This window comes from Schistocerca piceifrons, chromosome 2, assembly GCF_021461385.2.
Source record: "Schistocerca piceifrons isolate TAMUIC-IGC-003096 chromosome 2, iqSchPice1.1, whole genome shotgun sequence".
Lineage (NCBI taxonomy): Eukaryota > Metazoa > Arthropoda > Insecta > Orthoptera > Acrididae > Schistocerca > Schistocerca piceifrons.
The window spans coordinates 976142553-976159510 of NC_060139.1; the positions used below are offsets into that span (position 1 = coordinate 976142553).

Sequence of the window (16958 nt, forward strand, 5' to 3'; positions counted from 1 at the left end):
ACATTGTGATATTTTAGTTAACTGTCATCAGAAGGCCAAGGAGAAAAACAAAATTTTCGCATACTTCTGTCTTCTTTTTCAGTGTGAGGGCGATGTAACTTTAAATAAGTTCCACGGTCCATCTGCAGAAAGTTAACGTTTCCCTTACCAGATTTTCATGTGTTTAATTCTGTCTAATTGTAAATCTTTCTTTGGACCAGCGTCTTGTTTTTTCCTTCTTCTTTGAACACAGTGCCATCGTCAATGTCAGAAATTCTGTATCTTCGTTTGTAGCCACTCCTAGTAGTGTCAAAATACAGTATACCGTACACGAAAAGCATCTGTTTCAAAAGTGCGGTTAAATTAACAAACTCTTGTTGCTAAGACTTATTCTCACCTCCTTGGATTTTATTGTCGGCAAGGAGGCTGTTTCCAGTTTTCAAGCTACTTGCAATCAGAGATGATAGTTATGAAACCTGTGTGACTGTGTGTTTTTACCTTTGTGGTCTTTGACAACATGTCGTCAGCGCGTTGTTGATGTTATTTGTGGTAATTGTTATTAAGCCGTGTCTCAAGTTATCTGTTGTGTGCCACGCGGACAAAACGCCCAAAGTGCCCCACTGACAATGGTTCGAAGTAGCGGGTAAGAATCCTCGAAGGATTATACTTACGAGTTACTCAGCTGTAAGCGACATATGAAGTTTATTTTTGTTTGAGAATTCAATAAACTATTTGCGTGTATAAATGAAGGAAGTAACTGTAGTGTTTGACGCCCCGTCGACATCGGTGTCATTAGAGATGCCTATAAAGATGGTTCTAGTAAAATAATTATAATTTGCTGGCAGTTCGAATTGTTTTAATTTTTGTTTTGTTATCTATTAGTAATGGCTGTAAACAGTAATGGATATGTATCCTCTTCACGTTTTGGGTACCTGAAGCCCTTTCCTATTAAGTTACGTACCAGTAACGGCCTATTGCTAGTATATAACAGTTTCTGATGTTCCACTTCTAGATTGACGCGTGACACTTGAAACTTTCTCTGCTGTCTTACAAAATTTAATGTTGAGTGCAAAAATTTCATTGCCCGGTTTAGGGCTGTGACCTGTTCCACGATTGACTGCTGTCTGTCACTTTTTGTGCGTTTGAGTGGACAATGTGCAGTCATCATATACAGAGATAATTATTATCAGTGTTGATATTGTGCATAATTTTAATATTGGTGCTATTCGTTTGATTGTAGTGTTTCAAGTACTGGGTAAGAATCTTTAGTATATTATTAAAGTTGCAGTTTCTTTAGGTTCTTCCTTTTGCTAGTGTATTAGACGTGTGCAAATTTCTCTCATTGACCTACAGAGCAGTTGTTGCAAAAGTCTGTCATCTGTATATGTTGTACTTACGTTATCATATTAGTCTTACAAATATTAATGGCAAGAAGGATATTGTAAATAATATAGATGTCTTTCAGTTGATTTTTTTATTTGTTGTTATTATAGTCGTGCCACTGGGAGAACATCCCTGACACTTCACGCACGTGGTGGGGTTTTGTAGAGCAGACGCACTAGTGTGTATCCGAGCTCTGAAATTTGTAAATGTTGCCATGGTGACAGAGCAGCATTGTGACCCCTACAACTTAAGGTCTTGAGAGGGCAACAGATGGACAACCAACATGGTGTAACAGCAAACAGCTACATAGTAGCAGTGACAACATAACTGTTGGCAGTCACTAGCGTTCTTTCAGTGGCTCGACTAGGCCTATAAGTTCTTTTGAATTGAACGATTTAATCCTAATGATCAGCAAATATTAGGAAAAAATATATGTAGCATAATTTTTTCTTATGTACAGAATGAAAATTATAGTATGTAAGGTATCTGCAGTCCCAGTTTAGCTGAAGTAGTGCATTTGTTAAGACCGACTGACTTGCATTATGTCCTTCCATTCCAGTCATTGGAACATAGGACTTTGGTGAAGCACCACCAGAGGACTCATTTTTGTCCCATTACCTTCACTTCCACACTTTCTACCTACTTCTTTTACTTCTCTCTCTGCTGTCCTCTTACACTTATCCTCCATCTTCCTCTTCTGTGATGACCCTGAAGCTTCCATTTCTGGCTTGTTTCTCTATTGCTGACCAATTTTTGTGCAAAATGTGCCTAACCCATTTCCTTGCCATTACTGGTTTGTCCATAGACGTCTCGTTTGTTCTGTTCTGCAGCTCTGGTATACTCTAAATACGAGCTCGGTCTTTCACTGTCTTCTTATTGCCATGTTAATCTTCACTTTAGTATTTTTCCTTTCTCCCATTTACGTCCGGGTGTCGTCACTCATCCGGTCCTTTCTTTTACTGTCTCTGAATCCAGCTGCCATTTCGGCAGTTTCAAGGATCACTCTCTTGACTTCCTGCCATAGCTCTTGTACTCCATCCTCCATTATGTGGAGTGGTTCATTTCTGTTCTGCTGTTCTAGTCCAAAGTCCTGTGTGTCAGTAGGGCCCGTCACCCTTGAGGGAGCAAACCACTTGTTTAGGACATCAAATTTCTTCTTTGTAGCTAAGGTTTCCAAGTGCACCTTAACTAGAGTCAGCTGGTAGTCACTGCCTGTGTCAGCTCCTGTTTTATTTCTAATATCGGGCCATGGATCTTTTCCAGTTCCCCAAGAAAAGTGACATGAATCGAAAAATGACAACTTTTAGTTAAAATCTGAAAGTATACTATGTGTAGTGCCCCAACATTCAAGAAAAAGATAATGGAATTTATGCCAACAGTACTGACTTGAAATTTAAATGAAGCTTATACTACACTGATAGAAAAAAAATCAAGACACCGAAAAATAATTTATGTAGAGTAATGAAATTTTGGGAATACATTTGTCTAGGTAACATGTTTAGGTAATTAACATTGCAAGATCACAGTTTAATGTAAGTGTGAGATATGTCATTGCAAATGTGAAATGCTGGCACATTAATAACTGGTATAACTGCCAGAATGTAGAATGCAAGCATGTTCGTGCATTCTGTTGTGCAGGTACCGTATGTCCATGCCTGTTGCAGACAATACGGGGATGGTTAGTGCTGTTTGTGGATGGCACTGTTGTCATCCAATGATGTCCCATGTGTGCTTGATTGGAGACAGATCTGATGATCAAGCAGGCCAAGGGATGATCGAGCAGGCCAAGGCAACATGTTGACACTCTATAGTGCATGTTGGGTACAACAGCTGTGTACGTGAATGAGTATTATCCTGTTGAAAAACACCCTGTGGAAAGCTGTTCATGAATGGCAGCACAACAGGTCGAATCACCAGATTGAAGTACAGATTTACTGTCAAGGTGCTTGGAACAATCATGAGTGTGCTACTCCTGTCATACGAAAGCAGACCCTATGGAATACTGTCCCAGTTGTGGGAGTAGACTCATGATTTCCTGTCATAGAGGTCACATGGCCGGAAAGTCAGAGTAAAAGAGAAGTAATATCCGGTGTTCCCCAAGGAAGTATTATAGGCCATCTTTTGTTCCTGTACTATATTAACGACATAGGAGACAATCTTAGTAGCACTCATAGATTGTTTGCAGATGATGCTGTCATTTACCATCTTGTAAAGTCATCATATGACCAAAGTGAATTGAAAAATGATTTAGATAGGACTTCTGTATGGTGTGAAAAGTGGCAACTGACCCTGAATAAAGAAAAGTGGGAAGTTACTCATATGATTACTAAAAGAAATCTGCTGAATTTCTATTATGCGATAAGGCACACAAATATGAAGACTGTAAATTCAACTAAATACTTAGGGATTACAATTACAAATAACCTAATTAGAACGATCACATAGATAATGTTGGGAGTTGAGCAAACCAAAGACTGCGCTTATTGGCAGAACACTTAGAAGGTGCAATAGGTCTACTAAAGAGACTGCTTACACCACGCTTGTCTGCCTTATTCTGGAGTATTGCTCTGTGATGTGGGATCATCGTGAGGTTGGACTGACGGATGATGTCGAAAAAGTTCAAAGAAGGGCAGCTCGTTTCATATTACCGCGACATAGGGGAGATAGTGCCACAGACATGATAAGTGAATCATTAAAACAAAGGCATTAGTCGTTGCAATGGGATCGTCTCATGAAATTTCAGTCACCAGTTTTCTCCTCCTATTGCGAAAACATTCTGTTGGCATCATCCTGCATAGGGAGAAATGATCATCACGTCTTAATCAGGGCTCGCAGAGAAAGATTGAAATGTTCATTTTCCCCGGACACCATTCGAGAGTGAAACTATAGAGATACAGCTTGAAAGTGGTTCATTGAACCTTCTGCCAGGCACTTTATTGTGAATAGCTTATCACTGGAACCAGAACAGAACCAACTTTCGTCAAGAAAACACAACAGACCTCCACCATGCTTTCCAGTAAGCTCTTGCTTGATACCACTGAAGTCGCAAATGGCAGTGGTTTGGGGTCAGTGGAATGCATGCTACAGGGCATCTGACTTGGAGCTGTCCTTGAAATAACTGATTTGTAACAGTTCGTTGTGTCACCGTGGTGCCAGCTGGTGCCCTAATTGCTGCTGTAGATGCAGTACGATGCTCCAGTGCCATATTCTGAATGCAATGGTTTTCCCTCAAGCCAATTACATGACCTCATTCAAACTCAATGAGGTGTTGACATTGGCATTTTTGTTGTCTTTAAGGAATTCTTAACAAACATCAACTCATCACATTCAGTCTCAAAGGTAACTAACAGTCATGATCATGACAGTGTGTATTTAAAGCAAACCTGATTTGTATCCTCACAGTGGCACTACTAGCACCACTCTTATGCGACAGGCATGAAATTTGAATAGACGTCATCTTTCAGATGTAGGAATGTGCCTACCAACTTTTGTTTGTCACACAGCTCATCTTGGTGTTTCAATTCTTTTTTTCCATCAATGTATTTGTGTAGAAAGGGTGTTCAAAAAGTTTTGCTGAGTCGTCTGTAATTTTTTTATTTTTTGCAGGAGGAGAATGAAATTTTTTGTGAACATACTTGGAACATTTAGCTATATATTGAGCCTCCTCAGTGTAGCCTCCATCAGCTGTGACACATCTGGCCCAACGTTCTTCCCATGATGTAAATGTACTTTGGTAAAATTCTGGGGATTGACTTTTACACCATAGCTTGACACAGAAAATAAGGTCTTTCTCACTATCAAATGTTTTAGCATGCAGGTGGGCAGACGGAGCCAAGTCTGGACTGTAGAGAGGTGAGGAACAACTTTCCAACCCATTTTTCTTCTTTTCTCTTGTGCCATAAGGATTGTATGGGGTTGGGCATTGTCATGGTGTAGTCTGATGAGCTGACTTTGAAGCTGTGTTCTGTGGTCTTGATGGCACGTCACAGCTTGTTCAATGACAAACAGTAACAGTCCCAGTTAATTGTGGAGCCAGGTTCCAAAAAGTCAATGAAAATGACACCACACTGATCTCAGGAGGAGGCCATCACCTTTTGGCCTGCTGTTCACGAAAGTGTTGGTTTCTTCTTCTGGGAGGAACCCAGATGATGCCACTCCATGGATTGGGTTTTGCTCTCAGGTTTGGACAGAAACAACCATGTTTCATTCTGGGTAATGACACCGTCAAAACACTGTTTCCACTCTTCAGTAAAGGTCTTCATGAGAGACTCTCACAATTCTTCCTCATCGTTTTCATTTCTCTTGTCAATAATCTAGGCACCCAACATGCACAGTTTTTTCTGTACCCCAGTGACTGCACCAATGATACCGCACTACCCAATGACAAACGAATCATTTCAGCAAGCTGTCGTGTTGTCACACATCTGTCATTTTGGATGATTTGATCAATGGTCTCCTTATTCACATCACTCACTGCCGTCGATGGTCTACTGCATCGTGGATTGTCCAGTAGAGGGAAATCACTTTCTTTAAACCTCTGCAACCACCACTGTATACTGCTGCAATCCACTGTGTCCTTCACATAAACAGGGAGCAACTTCCTATGAATCGATGTGGCAGAGTCATCGCTGGTCTTGAAGAGGAACTCCATCACCGACCATTGTCGCAACCTAACATCTACTTCATGGTCCGTTATGGCTCACTTGTAAATAAAAGAAAATTCTTTTATATACCAACTTATAGCTAAATGTTCCAAATATGTTCACAAAAATTTCATTCTCCTCCTGGAAAAAATAAAAAAATTAAGAGACAACTGTGTAAAACTTTTTGAATGCCCTATGTATATGTTTTATAGAATTAATTCTTTAAATCAAGTTTTCTAAAGTATGGCATTTTTGAGTTTCACAGTCCTTGCCGGTGTGTGATATTTTGTCGAAAACAGTGTTCCTTCTTTAACTAGCTCATTGTTTGCACAGAATTCAGTTAACAGTTTACCATTTGCAGTAGACTTTCGTACTCTGTGTCCCGCCATTACGTGCTGCATCCCAAGATTTTCTGTACCTGCTTTTGCGTTTTGTTCCCCACTTTTCAGTGCTGCATGTATAAAGGGCAGTCAAGTGAAAACAAGACAAACTGTGCAACAGGTGTGGTGCAGACATTGGTAACTAGGTAAGTGTGTTTATCTTTTGGAAATCAGGAAAGAAAAATATGAACATTCACAGCTGTGCCATTTGTCTGTTACACATGCTTGATGAGAAGTCAGCGGGTGTGCGTTCAACATCACTATGGAGGCCAGGAAAGTGGAACAGTAAGATGATATGCAGTCTTTTACTGTGGAAGGAGTGTCAGGAAGTGAAATTCATGCCTGAATGTTTGCTTTGTATGGCAGACACAGTATGTCACATGCAGACATGTGTACTTAGAATTAATGTTTTCGAGAAGTTAGGGTGTCACTGAAAGGCAGCATTCGGCCAGGACAGGCTTGTTGTGCCATTAACTGTTCCGTCATTGCTGCGGTGAATACTGATGTCAGAAATGGCAGACAGTGAGAGATATTCGGCTCGTGTCAGGCGTCAGCCATGGTAGCAGTTACACCGTCATGACAGAGCATCTGAAATTCGGAAAATCTGTGCACGTTGGGTTCCCTGCAGCCGAGTTGAGGAGCAGAAGTTGAACAGGATGTCGACATTACTGGAGCACCTAGAACAGTGCCACAATGAAAAATATTGTTCCTTGTCCTTGTCTTGGGAGACGAAACATGGTGTCACTATTTTGAGCCATAGAGCAAGCATAATAGCCAACAACGGAAGCACATGGGTTCACCTCTTAGTGAAAGGTCTTGAGCCATTCTTGCCTGCTCTAGTAAAGTCACAGTAATTTTTTTTTCTTTGACTACAAGGGCCCAGTGTTCTTTGACTTTATGAAATGTCACTCCGCAATTAATCAACACTTTGCGGAAATTGAAGCGTACCCGCGTCCAATCGCCCAGAAATGTTGGCAGTCAGAATTATCCTATTGGAGGATATAATGCCTGCCCATAAATTGCCAAGGTTGTTTGAGGTACTCTGCAGAATTTCAGCTATGAAGCCTTTAAATGCCCTCCACACAGTGCCAATCTCTCCTCATGTGAATTCCGTACTTTTGGAGCTCTGAAAAAAACATTTGTGGCCATTTTTTGCTTCAAAGAGGTGCACTGTGTATGCCTGGGGTACAGTAATAATTCCATAGCCGCAACTGTGAACATTTTTGCAGAAGGCGTAGATTGCCTTGTCTCACACTGTGATAAATTTATTAACAATTATGGTGATTACTTTTGAAATAATAAAAGTCAACATTTTTCCATTGGTCTCATTTTCATTTGATTCCCCTTACAGTTCAGCACATAAGTGGTTTTTGATTCTATCTATGATTGTCCAGTGGGAATGAAACATTCCGTATCTGTCGTGTAAATCTTGCTGTCCTGATTCTGTCATATGAATGCCTGGTGTCTGTTGTTTTGGACTTGTCTGAAAGAACAGACATCATGCGAAAACTGCAGCTGTAATACATATTATGTAAATTGAAGGGGGGGGGGGGGAGGAAAGGGAAGTAACTGATGATATCAGCTGCATCAGTGCTGTATGCGGAATCAGTGTCAAGAAATGAAAATCCCAGGTTCACATCTCGGTCCTGCACATATTTTCACTCATTGCCACTGGTTCCACACAAAGTCCTGATGCAGCTGACACCATCAGTTCCTTCCTTTCCATTTCGTTTCCTTTCTCTCCCCCTCCATCTTCAGTTTACATAATTTTGTCAGCTTTTCCTTCCTGCTTTGCTTTGAATTTTTCAATGTGGAGTAGTGTGTTTGCTGATGTGAAACTTCCTGGCAGATTAAAACTTTGTGCCAGATTAGGACTCAAACCCATTACCATTGCCTTCCACAAGCAAGTGCTCCACTGATTGAGCTACCCAGGCACGACTCATGGTCCATCCTCAAAGACGTACTTTCACCAGTACCTTATCTCCTACCTTTCAGACTGCACAGAAGTTCTGCAACACGTGCTGGATTAGCACTCCTGGAGGAAAGGATATTGTAGAGCATGGCAGCCACAGTCTTGCTCTCTGCTGTTTTGTTTAGCATTATGCCAACACTATTCACATGATTATCATCTGCATGTATTTTACCTGAATAGAGAAAAGTGACACACTTGAACTTGGACTTTGGTTTGGATCTGCCAAACTAATTCCGACGAACTTCACTCAATTCCATAATAGTTAACTTATATTTGTTAAATTCTGCTTTGGCCTGTAGTTTTCCACTCTTGTAGAGGGTCTGCACAATCCAAAATCCAATTCTCATGGTCTGTTTCAATCCAGAGGTTATCTTATTGTCCATTGGCTCTGTCTTCTTGAAGTTTCAATGTGGTTTAACAGATGCAGGTTGATAGTCCATGGTCTCTGACTGCTTTGGTGGGGATGGCATCCTTGCTATATGGTCAATAATGTCTTTTTCCTTCCCTCTCTAAGAGGTTGTATACTGTTCACAAGGCCCCTCTGCTAAAGCTTGCCCAGTTTGGGGGACTCTACCAGTACTTACGCTAGTAGCGACATAGGCCTCAGCTTCATTGTGCCATGCAAACTTTCCCACCAGGCATTGAAGTTACCTGCAGTAAGATGGTGTCGCTTGGGAGGGGAAACAAGTGAAGTAGTTAATTTATTCGAGAGGATGAAGGCTCATGCTCGGTCCGTCCAGCCATCTTGATTTAAGTTGGTTATGGTTCTAATAAATCACCTAAGACAAATGGCATGATGATTCTTTCCAGAAGGTTACTCATTATAATGAAAGTAATTAAAATAGAGTAGGCAATACCATTGTTGTGATTGATATTACACCTCAATTAATAAGTTATTTTTTTTCTTTCGATACAGGCATCACCGAAAGCGTTCTCGTAGTAGGTCCAGATCTAGAAGTGCTGACAGGAAAAGAAGCCGAAGATCAAGAAGCCGAGAAAGGTATTAATAAAATTAAAAGTGTTGCTTGTCTAAATAGAGTGAAGGTGAGAGAAGATGTGACTAAAGGACTTGTACTATCACTGTGTGCCGTGCCGCATGCTCGACATTGATTGTATGTGGTATAATTACTAATCACCATTGCCGTTTGCCATGTGTTACTATCTTGTTTATGAATTGTACTCCATAGACATTTAATAGTGATTTGTTCACAAAATATCTATTTAGAAAATGTAACATACAGTTTTGAACCTTAGTTTCTTAAATTTATTGATAAATTATATAAATTTCCAGAGTGATTGTACAACAGTTGTGCATATCTTGTGAATAAAACCATCTAGATCTGATGCGGCAGTGGGATGTCAGCAGGTTGGGTAACTTACAGAGGTGGTGTCTGGGATGCTGCTCCTAAAGTGGTGGTCCGTGGCCTACTCAACCTCCACAACATCCTTGTCCATCACAACGCCACTCCCAATCCCAAACCCTTGCCACAAGGACTCTATCACTATGGAAGACCCAGGTGCAAGACCTGCCCAATCCACCCACCCAGCACTTTATACCAGTCCTGTCACAGGTTTATCCTACCCCATCAGGGTCTGGGTCACCTGTGAGAGCAGCCATGTCATTTACCAGCTCTGCTGCAATCATTGAATAGCTTTTTATATTGTTATGACCACCAACCAGCTGTCCACCAGGATGAATTGTCACTCCCCAGACCGTCCTGTGGTGCAACATGCAGCTGAACATAACATACTCGGCTTCAGTGGCGAGCCATCTGGATCCTCCCGTCCACCACCAGATTTTCTGAACTGCACAGATGGAAGTTATCCTTACAACACATTATCCCGTCTCTTAATTATCCTAGCCTCAACCAACAGTATGATACTGCCCCCACACCTTCCACCCAACAATTCCATCCCCTCTGTCCTGTCACCTCTTCCCCATCCTTGTCTCCCACCCTCTTTGTTTGCCATCCTCTACCACCACATCCACCCATCTTTCTCCACTCCTTTCATTTTTCACTCTGTTGTCCCCACCTTCATGCTCTACAGCCTCCTGACGCTGCGCCTGTTGAGATTCTAGTCCCTACACACTCTGCCAGATAGTGCTTCTCTTTTCCCTCACCTGTACACTGCTGTCCCTTCCCTGCCCCTCTGGATTGCTGCTTGCATCCCATGTTATAGTTGCATTCTGGCCAGAGTTGGTGGTCGTGTGTGTGTGAGGTGGGCTTGCTTGTCTGAATGAATCGTGTGTTTCACTTTTTCCGATGAAGACTGAGGCTGAAAGCTTGTGTGAATATATTTAAATGTGCCTGTCGCAACCTGATGTATTATCTTTATAGTAAGTAGCACTCTGTTTTTTTCTGCATTGTTGATTTTTTTCTATTTGGCGTTTCATTTTAAAAGCAGCAATTTTTCATTGTGTACAATGCTAAAAGAAATAGATTCAGCTGTTCAATTATTAATTTAAAGGACAGGTGTTGTTGCCTGGTGGTGCATATTTCTAAGGAGGATTGTCTGTGTTACATTTGAAATTACTGTTGCCTAGATGAAACTGGGGACAGTGGCTTTACAGAGAGGTTAAAGTTATGGAACCCCTTAGGGGAAAATGACAGTGAAGTGTCTGAATTGTTCTTTTACTTGCAGTACATCGGATACATTTTGTATGTAACTGCCTCAGAGTGTTTCATTTTGAGAAGACCGGTGATTATCATGAAGAGATGAATAACATAGTTTTTATGAAGTGGTTTTAAACATTGCTTATGACAAAAGTCACAAAGCCAACACACGTTCTTAGGGACAATGCCCCATATCATTCAGGTGTTAATGAAAAGACACCAACTGTGGCAACGAGGAAAAATGAAATTATTCAGTAGTTGAATGGACAAAATGTAGATATCAGAGAAGATTTAACAAAGCCTGAGTAGCTCAGAATTGTGGCATGAACAAAACCACCATTCCCACCATAAATACATGAAAGTGGTAAAAGACATGAGCATGAAATAGTCCGCTTGCTCTGTATCAGTCATTTGTATGTTATTGAAAAGTTTCTGGGTGAAAATATAAAATTACTTTATTGCAAACTACAAAAATTACACTGTCTCTGAAGTTGAGAATCTCCTTGGAAGCTTTCAGTCAAGTGACTTCTGAGAAGTGGAAGAATAAGGTAAATGATACTGCAGTCAGGGAGGCAACCAAAAATGAAAGTGTTGTGGAAGACTGAGTGGAAAATTTAATTAGGCCTATATATGTGGGCAGGAGTAGTCATAGCTTGAAGAAAACAGAAGAAAATAATTCGAAATCAGATTATGTCACCTATGTGAGTAATGTTTTTCCATTACTGTTACTGCAACACATTCAGTAATTTCAGATGACAGTGTGTCATTGATTGATTATCACATTGTGAATAGTTTCTTCAGGTGATAACCGTTAATATACTTTAAAATTTAACAGTTAATATACTTCAAAATTTAACAGTTAATATACTTTAAAATTTAACAGTTAATATAATTTAAAATTTAACAGTTAATATACTTTAAAATTATTCTTTTGCTTGTTATAAAACAAGTTAATAATGCAAATATTTAATTACAAAAACAAGGACTGTGAATGTTCAACAGTGTATCAGAAGTAGTTTGTACTTTTGTTGGGAATTATCACACACAATCTTAAGATAATTCAGCATACTAGATGCTTCATTCCAAACTTTTGTTTTTATATATGGGAACTAGTAACCGAAAACAAATTTACACATACAAATATGACCTGCTTGTTGTCACAGTTTTAGTTCTTACCGCTAGAATGTGAGAGTAGTCAAAACAAGTGCCATAAGCTACTTCTGGCAGCACTGCAACCTGGTCCCATGTACTGTCCATACAAGTCATTTGTCTCAGGGACTGTAATGTGAGAGATTATTACTGCAGTAACATAAAATTAATTTATGTCTTACGTTTTTCAGATCCAAGACTCATTACAGTCGACGTAGTCGATCACGTGATCGAGATTCTGAGAGAGACAGGCACAGAAAGGACAGAGATGAGAGAAAAAGGTAAGATTATATATTATCACAATAAAACAAAAGCAGCTTTATATAGCTAGTTACTTGTTATTTACACTGTGTGATCAAAAATGTCTGGACACTCCCAAAAACATACATTTTACATATTAGGTGCATTATGCTGCCACCTACTGCCAGGTACTCCATATCAGTGACTTCAGTAGTCATTAGACATTGTGAGAGAGCAGAAATGGGTGCTCCGCAAAACTCGCAGACTTCAAACATGGTCAGGTGATTGGGTGTCACCTTTGTCGTACGTCCGTATGCGACGTTTCCACACTCCTAAACATCCACAGGTCCACTGTTTCAGATGTGGTAGCAAAGTGGAAACGTGAAGGGGCATGTACAGCACAAAAGCGTACAGGTTGACCTCGTCTGTTGACTGACAGACTGCCGACAGTTGAAGGGAGTCGTAATTTGTAATCCAGACCATCTCACAGGAATTCCAAACTGCATCAGGATCCACTGCAAGTACTATGACAGTTAAGCGGGAGGTGAGAAAACTTGGATTCCATGGTTGAGTGTCTGCTCATAAGCCACACATCACACTGGTAAATGCCAAATGACGCCTCGCTTGGTGTAAGGAGCATAAACGTTGGATGATTGAACTGTGGAAAAACGTTGTGTGGAGTGAGGAATTATGGTACATAATGTAGCAGTCCGATGGTGGGGTGTGGATATGGCGAATGCCTGGTGAACGTCATCAGCCAGCATGTTTAGTGCCAACAGTAAAATTTGGTGGCGGTGGTGTTATGGTGTGGTTGTGTTTTTCACGGAGGGGGCTTGGACCCCTTGTGGTTTTGTGTGGCACTGTCACAGCACAGGCCTACATTGATTTTTTAAGCTCCTTCTTGCTTCCTATTGCTGAAGAGCAATTTTGGGATGGCAAGTGCATCTTTCAACACGATCGTGCACCTGTTCATAAAGCACGGCCTGTGGTGAAGTGGTTACATGACAATAACATCCCTGTAATGGACTGGCCTCAACAGAGTCCCGACCTGAATCGTATAGGACAGCTTTGGGATGTTTTGGAATGCCGACTTTGTGCCAGGCCTCACCGACCAACATCAATACTTCTCCTCAGTGCAGCACTCCATGATGAATGTGCTGCCATTCCCCAAGAAACCTTCCAGCACCTGATTGAACATAATGCCTGTGAGAGTTGAAGCTGTCATTAAGGCTAAGGGCGGGCCAGCACCATATTGAATTCCAGCATTACCTATGGATGTTGCCACGAACTTGTAAGTCATTGTCAGCCAGGTGTCCAGATACTTTTAATCACATTTTATGATTTTTAATGGGATAGGTAAAAAATCTACTCACCAAGTAGCAGCAGGACACGCACATAAAAGGAAGTTATAATGATGCAAGCTTTTGCAGCCAGTGGCTCCCTCTTCTGGCAGAAGGGTTGAAGGAGAAGGAAGAGCAATGAAAGAAAATGACTGGAGAGGTCTAGGAGGAGGGATAGATTTCAGAAAAGTCTCCCCTGATCTGTGGTTCCGGGTGACTTTTCTGAAATCTACCCCTTTTCCTAGACCTCTCCAGCTCTTTTCCTTTGCCCCTGTTCCTTCCCCTTCAGCCCTCCTGCTGGAAGGAACCACTGGCTGAGAAAGCTTGCATATTTATAACCTTCTTTTATGTGTGTGTCCTGCCGCCGCTTGGAGACTAGATTTTTTATCTATCCAATTACATTATAACTGTCAAAAATTGATTGTTTTTGTTGTTATTTTATAGTATGTGTTGTTTGATTCAGGGAATCAAAATCCTCATCAAAGTCTAAAAGCAAATCTGGCAGGGAGAAATCTAGATCTCCTTCCAAAGAAAAGGAGAAAAAAGATGAGAAAGAGGATGAAGCATTTGACCCTACAGCTCTTGATAAGGTAATTTGAACTTCAAAAATTCTGTGGTTAGATTACTAAAGTGTTTTTGTTACATGCACTTTGTGTAAAATAAAAGACAGTAAATACTGTTTGGTCTTAAATAGCAAACTAATATGTTGTATGGAAAGTTATATAAGATGCTAGTAGAACTTTTGTGGGTGACTGAAATATATTTCCACCTAAATTCATGTTTCTTGGAACAGTGGTTTTGGTTTAGGCTGGGCATTGCATTCAGCAAAACTTTGAATCTTCGTTTGTCCCCCTTAGATGCTACCTAAGTCACAAAAATGTTTCTTTCAATTTTAATGTTTCTTGGACCAGTAGTTTATTCTCTCTCTCTCTCTCCCCCCCCCCCCCCACCCTCCCCGCCCCCCTCTCCTCCTCTCTCTCTTTCAGTATCATGATCGGTTTGATGCGGCCCATCAGGAATATCAGTTGCAACCTGTGTCCCCAATTATTTGCAAGGTGTATTCCTTTACAGCTCCTACTAGTACTGTGGAAGTTATTCCCTGATGTCTTAGCAGATGTCCTACCGTCTTATCCTCCTCCTCGTTAGTGTTTCCCGTATATTCCTTTCCTCGTTAATTCTCTGGAAAACCACCACATTCCTTACGATATCAGTTCACCTAATTTTCAACATTCTTTTGTAGCACCATATCTCAAATGCTTAGATTATCTTCTTTTCCAGTTTTCCTCGCAGTCCATGTTTCACTTCCGTACAATCGTGTGCTCCAGACGCATATTCCCAGAAATTTCTTCCTCAAATGAAGGCCTAAGTATGATACTAGTAGACTTGTCCTGTCCAGGGACGTCCTTTTTGCCAATGCTAGTCTGGTTTTTATGTCCTCATTGCTACATCTACATCTACATTTATACTCCACAAGCCACCCAATGGTGTGTGACGGAGGGCACTTTATGTGCCACTGTCATTACCTCCCTTTCCTGTTCCAGTCGCGTATGGTTCGCGGGAAGAACGACTGTCTGAAAGCCTCCGTGCGCGCTCTAATCTCTCTAATTTTACATTTGTGATCTCCTCGGCAGGTATAAGTAGTGGGAAGCAATATATTCGATACCTCATCCAGAAACGCACCCTCTCGAAACCTGGCGAGCAAGCTACACTGCGATGCAGAGTGCCTCTCTTGCAGAGTCTGCCACTTGAGTTTGTTAAACATCTCCGTAACGCTATCACGGGTACCAAATAACCCTGTGACGAAACGCGCTGCTCTTCTTTGGATCTTCTCTATCTCCTCCGTCAACCCGATCTGGTACGGATCCCACACTGATGAGCAATACTCAAGTATAGGTCGAACGAGTGTTTTGTAAGCCACCTCCTTTGTTGATGGACTACATTTTCTAAGGACTCCCAATGAATCTCAACCTGGTACCTGCCTTACCAACAATTAATTTTATATGATCATTCCACTTCAAATCGTTCCGCACACATACTCCCAGATATTTTACAGAAGTAACTGCTACCAGTGTTTGTTCCGCTATCATATAATCATACAATAAAGGATCCTTCTTTCTATGTATTCGCAATACATTACATTTGTCTATGTTAAGGGTCAGTTGCCACTCCCTGCACCAAGTGCCTATCCGCTGCAGATCTTCCTGCATTTCGCTACAATTTTCTAATGCTGCAACTTCTCTGTATACTACAGCATCATCCGCGAAAAGCCACATGGGACTTCCGACACTATCTACTAGGTCATTTATATATATTGTGAAAAGCAATTGTCCCATAACACTCCCCTGTGGCACGCCAGAGGTTACTTAACGTCTGTAGACGTCTCTCCATTGATAACAACATGCTGTGTTCTGTTTGCTAAAAACTCTTCAATCCAGCCACACAGCTGGTCTGATATTCCGTAGGCTCTTACTTTGTTTATCAGGCGACAGTGCAGAACTGTATCGAACGCCTTCCGGAAGTCAAGAAAAATAGCATCTACCTGGGAGCGTGTACCTAATATTTTCTGGGTCTCATGAACAAATAAAGCGAGTTGGGTCTCACACGATCGCTGTTTCCGGAATCCATGTTGATTCCTACAGAGTAGATTCTGGGTTTCCAAAAACGACATGATACTCGAGCAAAAAACATGTTCTAAAATTCTACAACAGATCGACGTCAGAGATATAGGTCTATAGTTTAGCGCATCTGCTCGACGACCCTTCTTGAAGACTGGGACTACCTGTGCTCTTTTCCAATCATTTGGAACCTTCCGTTCCTCTAGAGACTTGCGGTACACGGCTGTTAGAAGGGGGGCAAGTTCTTTCGCGTACTCTGTGTAGAATCGAATTTGTATCCCGTCAGGTCCAGTGGACTTTCCTCTGTTGAGTGATTCCAGTTGCTTTTCTATTCCTTGGACACTTATTTCGATGTAAGCCATTTTTTCATTTGTGCGAGGATTTAGAGAAGGAACTGCAGTGCAGTCTTCCTCTGTGAAACAGCTTTGGAAAAAGGTGTTTAGTATTTCAGCTTTACGCGTGTCATCCTCTGTTTCAATGCCATCATCATCCCGGAGTGTCTGGATATGCTGTTTTGAGCCACTTACTGATTTAACGTAAGACCAGAACTTCCTAGGATTTTCTGTCAAGTCGGTACATAGAATTTTACTTTCGAATTCACTGAACGCTTCACGCATTGCCCTCCTTACGCTAACTTTGACA

General features: G+C 41.2%; 1 protein-coding gene across 1 annotated transcript in view; it reads left to right on the forward strand.

Annotated features, from left to right (window-relative positions):
* Window positions 1-485: 485 nt before the first annotated feature.
* LOC124776527 (probable ATP-dependent RNA helicase DDX46) overlaps window positions 486-16958 on the forward strand; it is a 172942-nt gene continuing 156469 nt past the window's right edge. The window contains exons 1-4 of the mRNA XM_047251554.1: window positions 486-622; window positions 9274-9357; window positions 12313-12402; window positions 14165-14291. Coding sequence (XP_047107510.1) covers window positions 606-622; window positions 9274-9357; window positions 12313-12402; window positions 14165-14291 — 318 coding nt within the window. The 5' untranslated portion in view covers window positions 486-605. The remainder of the gene's footprint in view (window positions 623-9273; window positions 9358-12312; window positions 12403-14164; window positions 14292-16958) is intronic.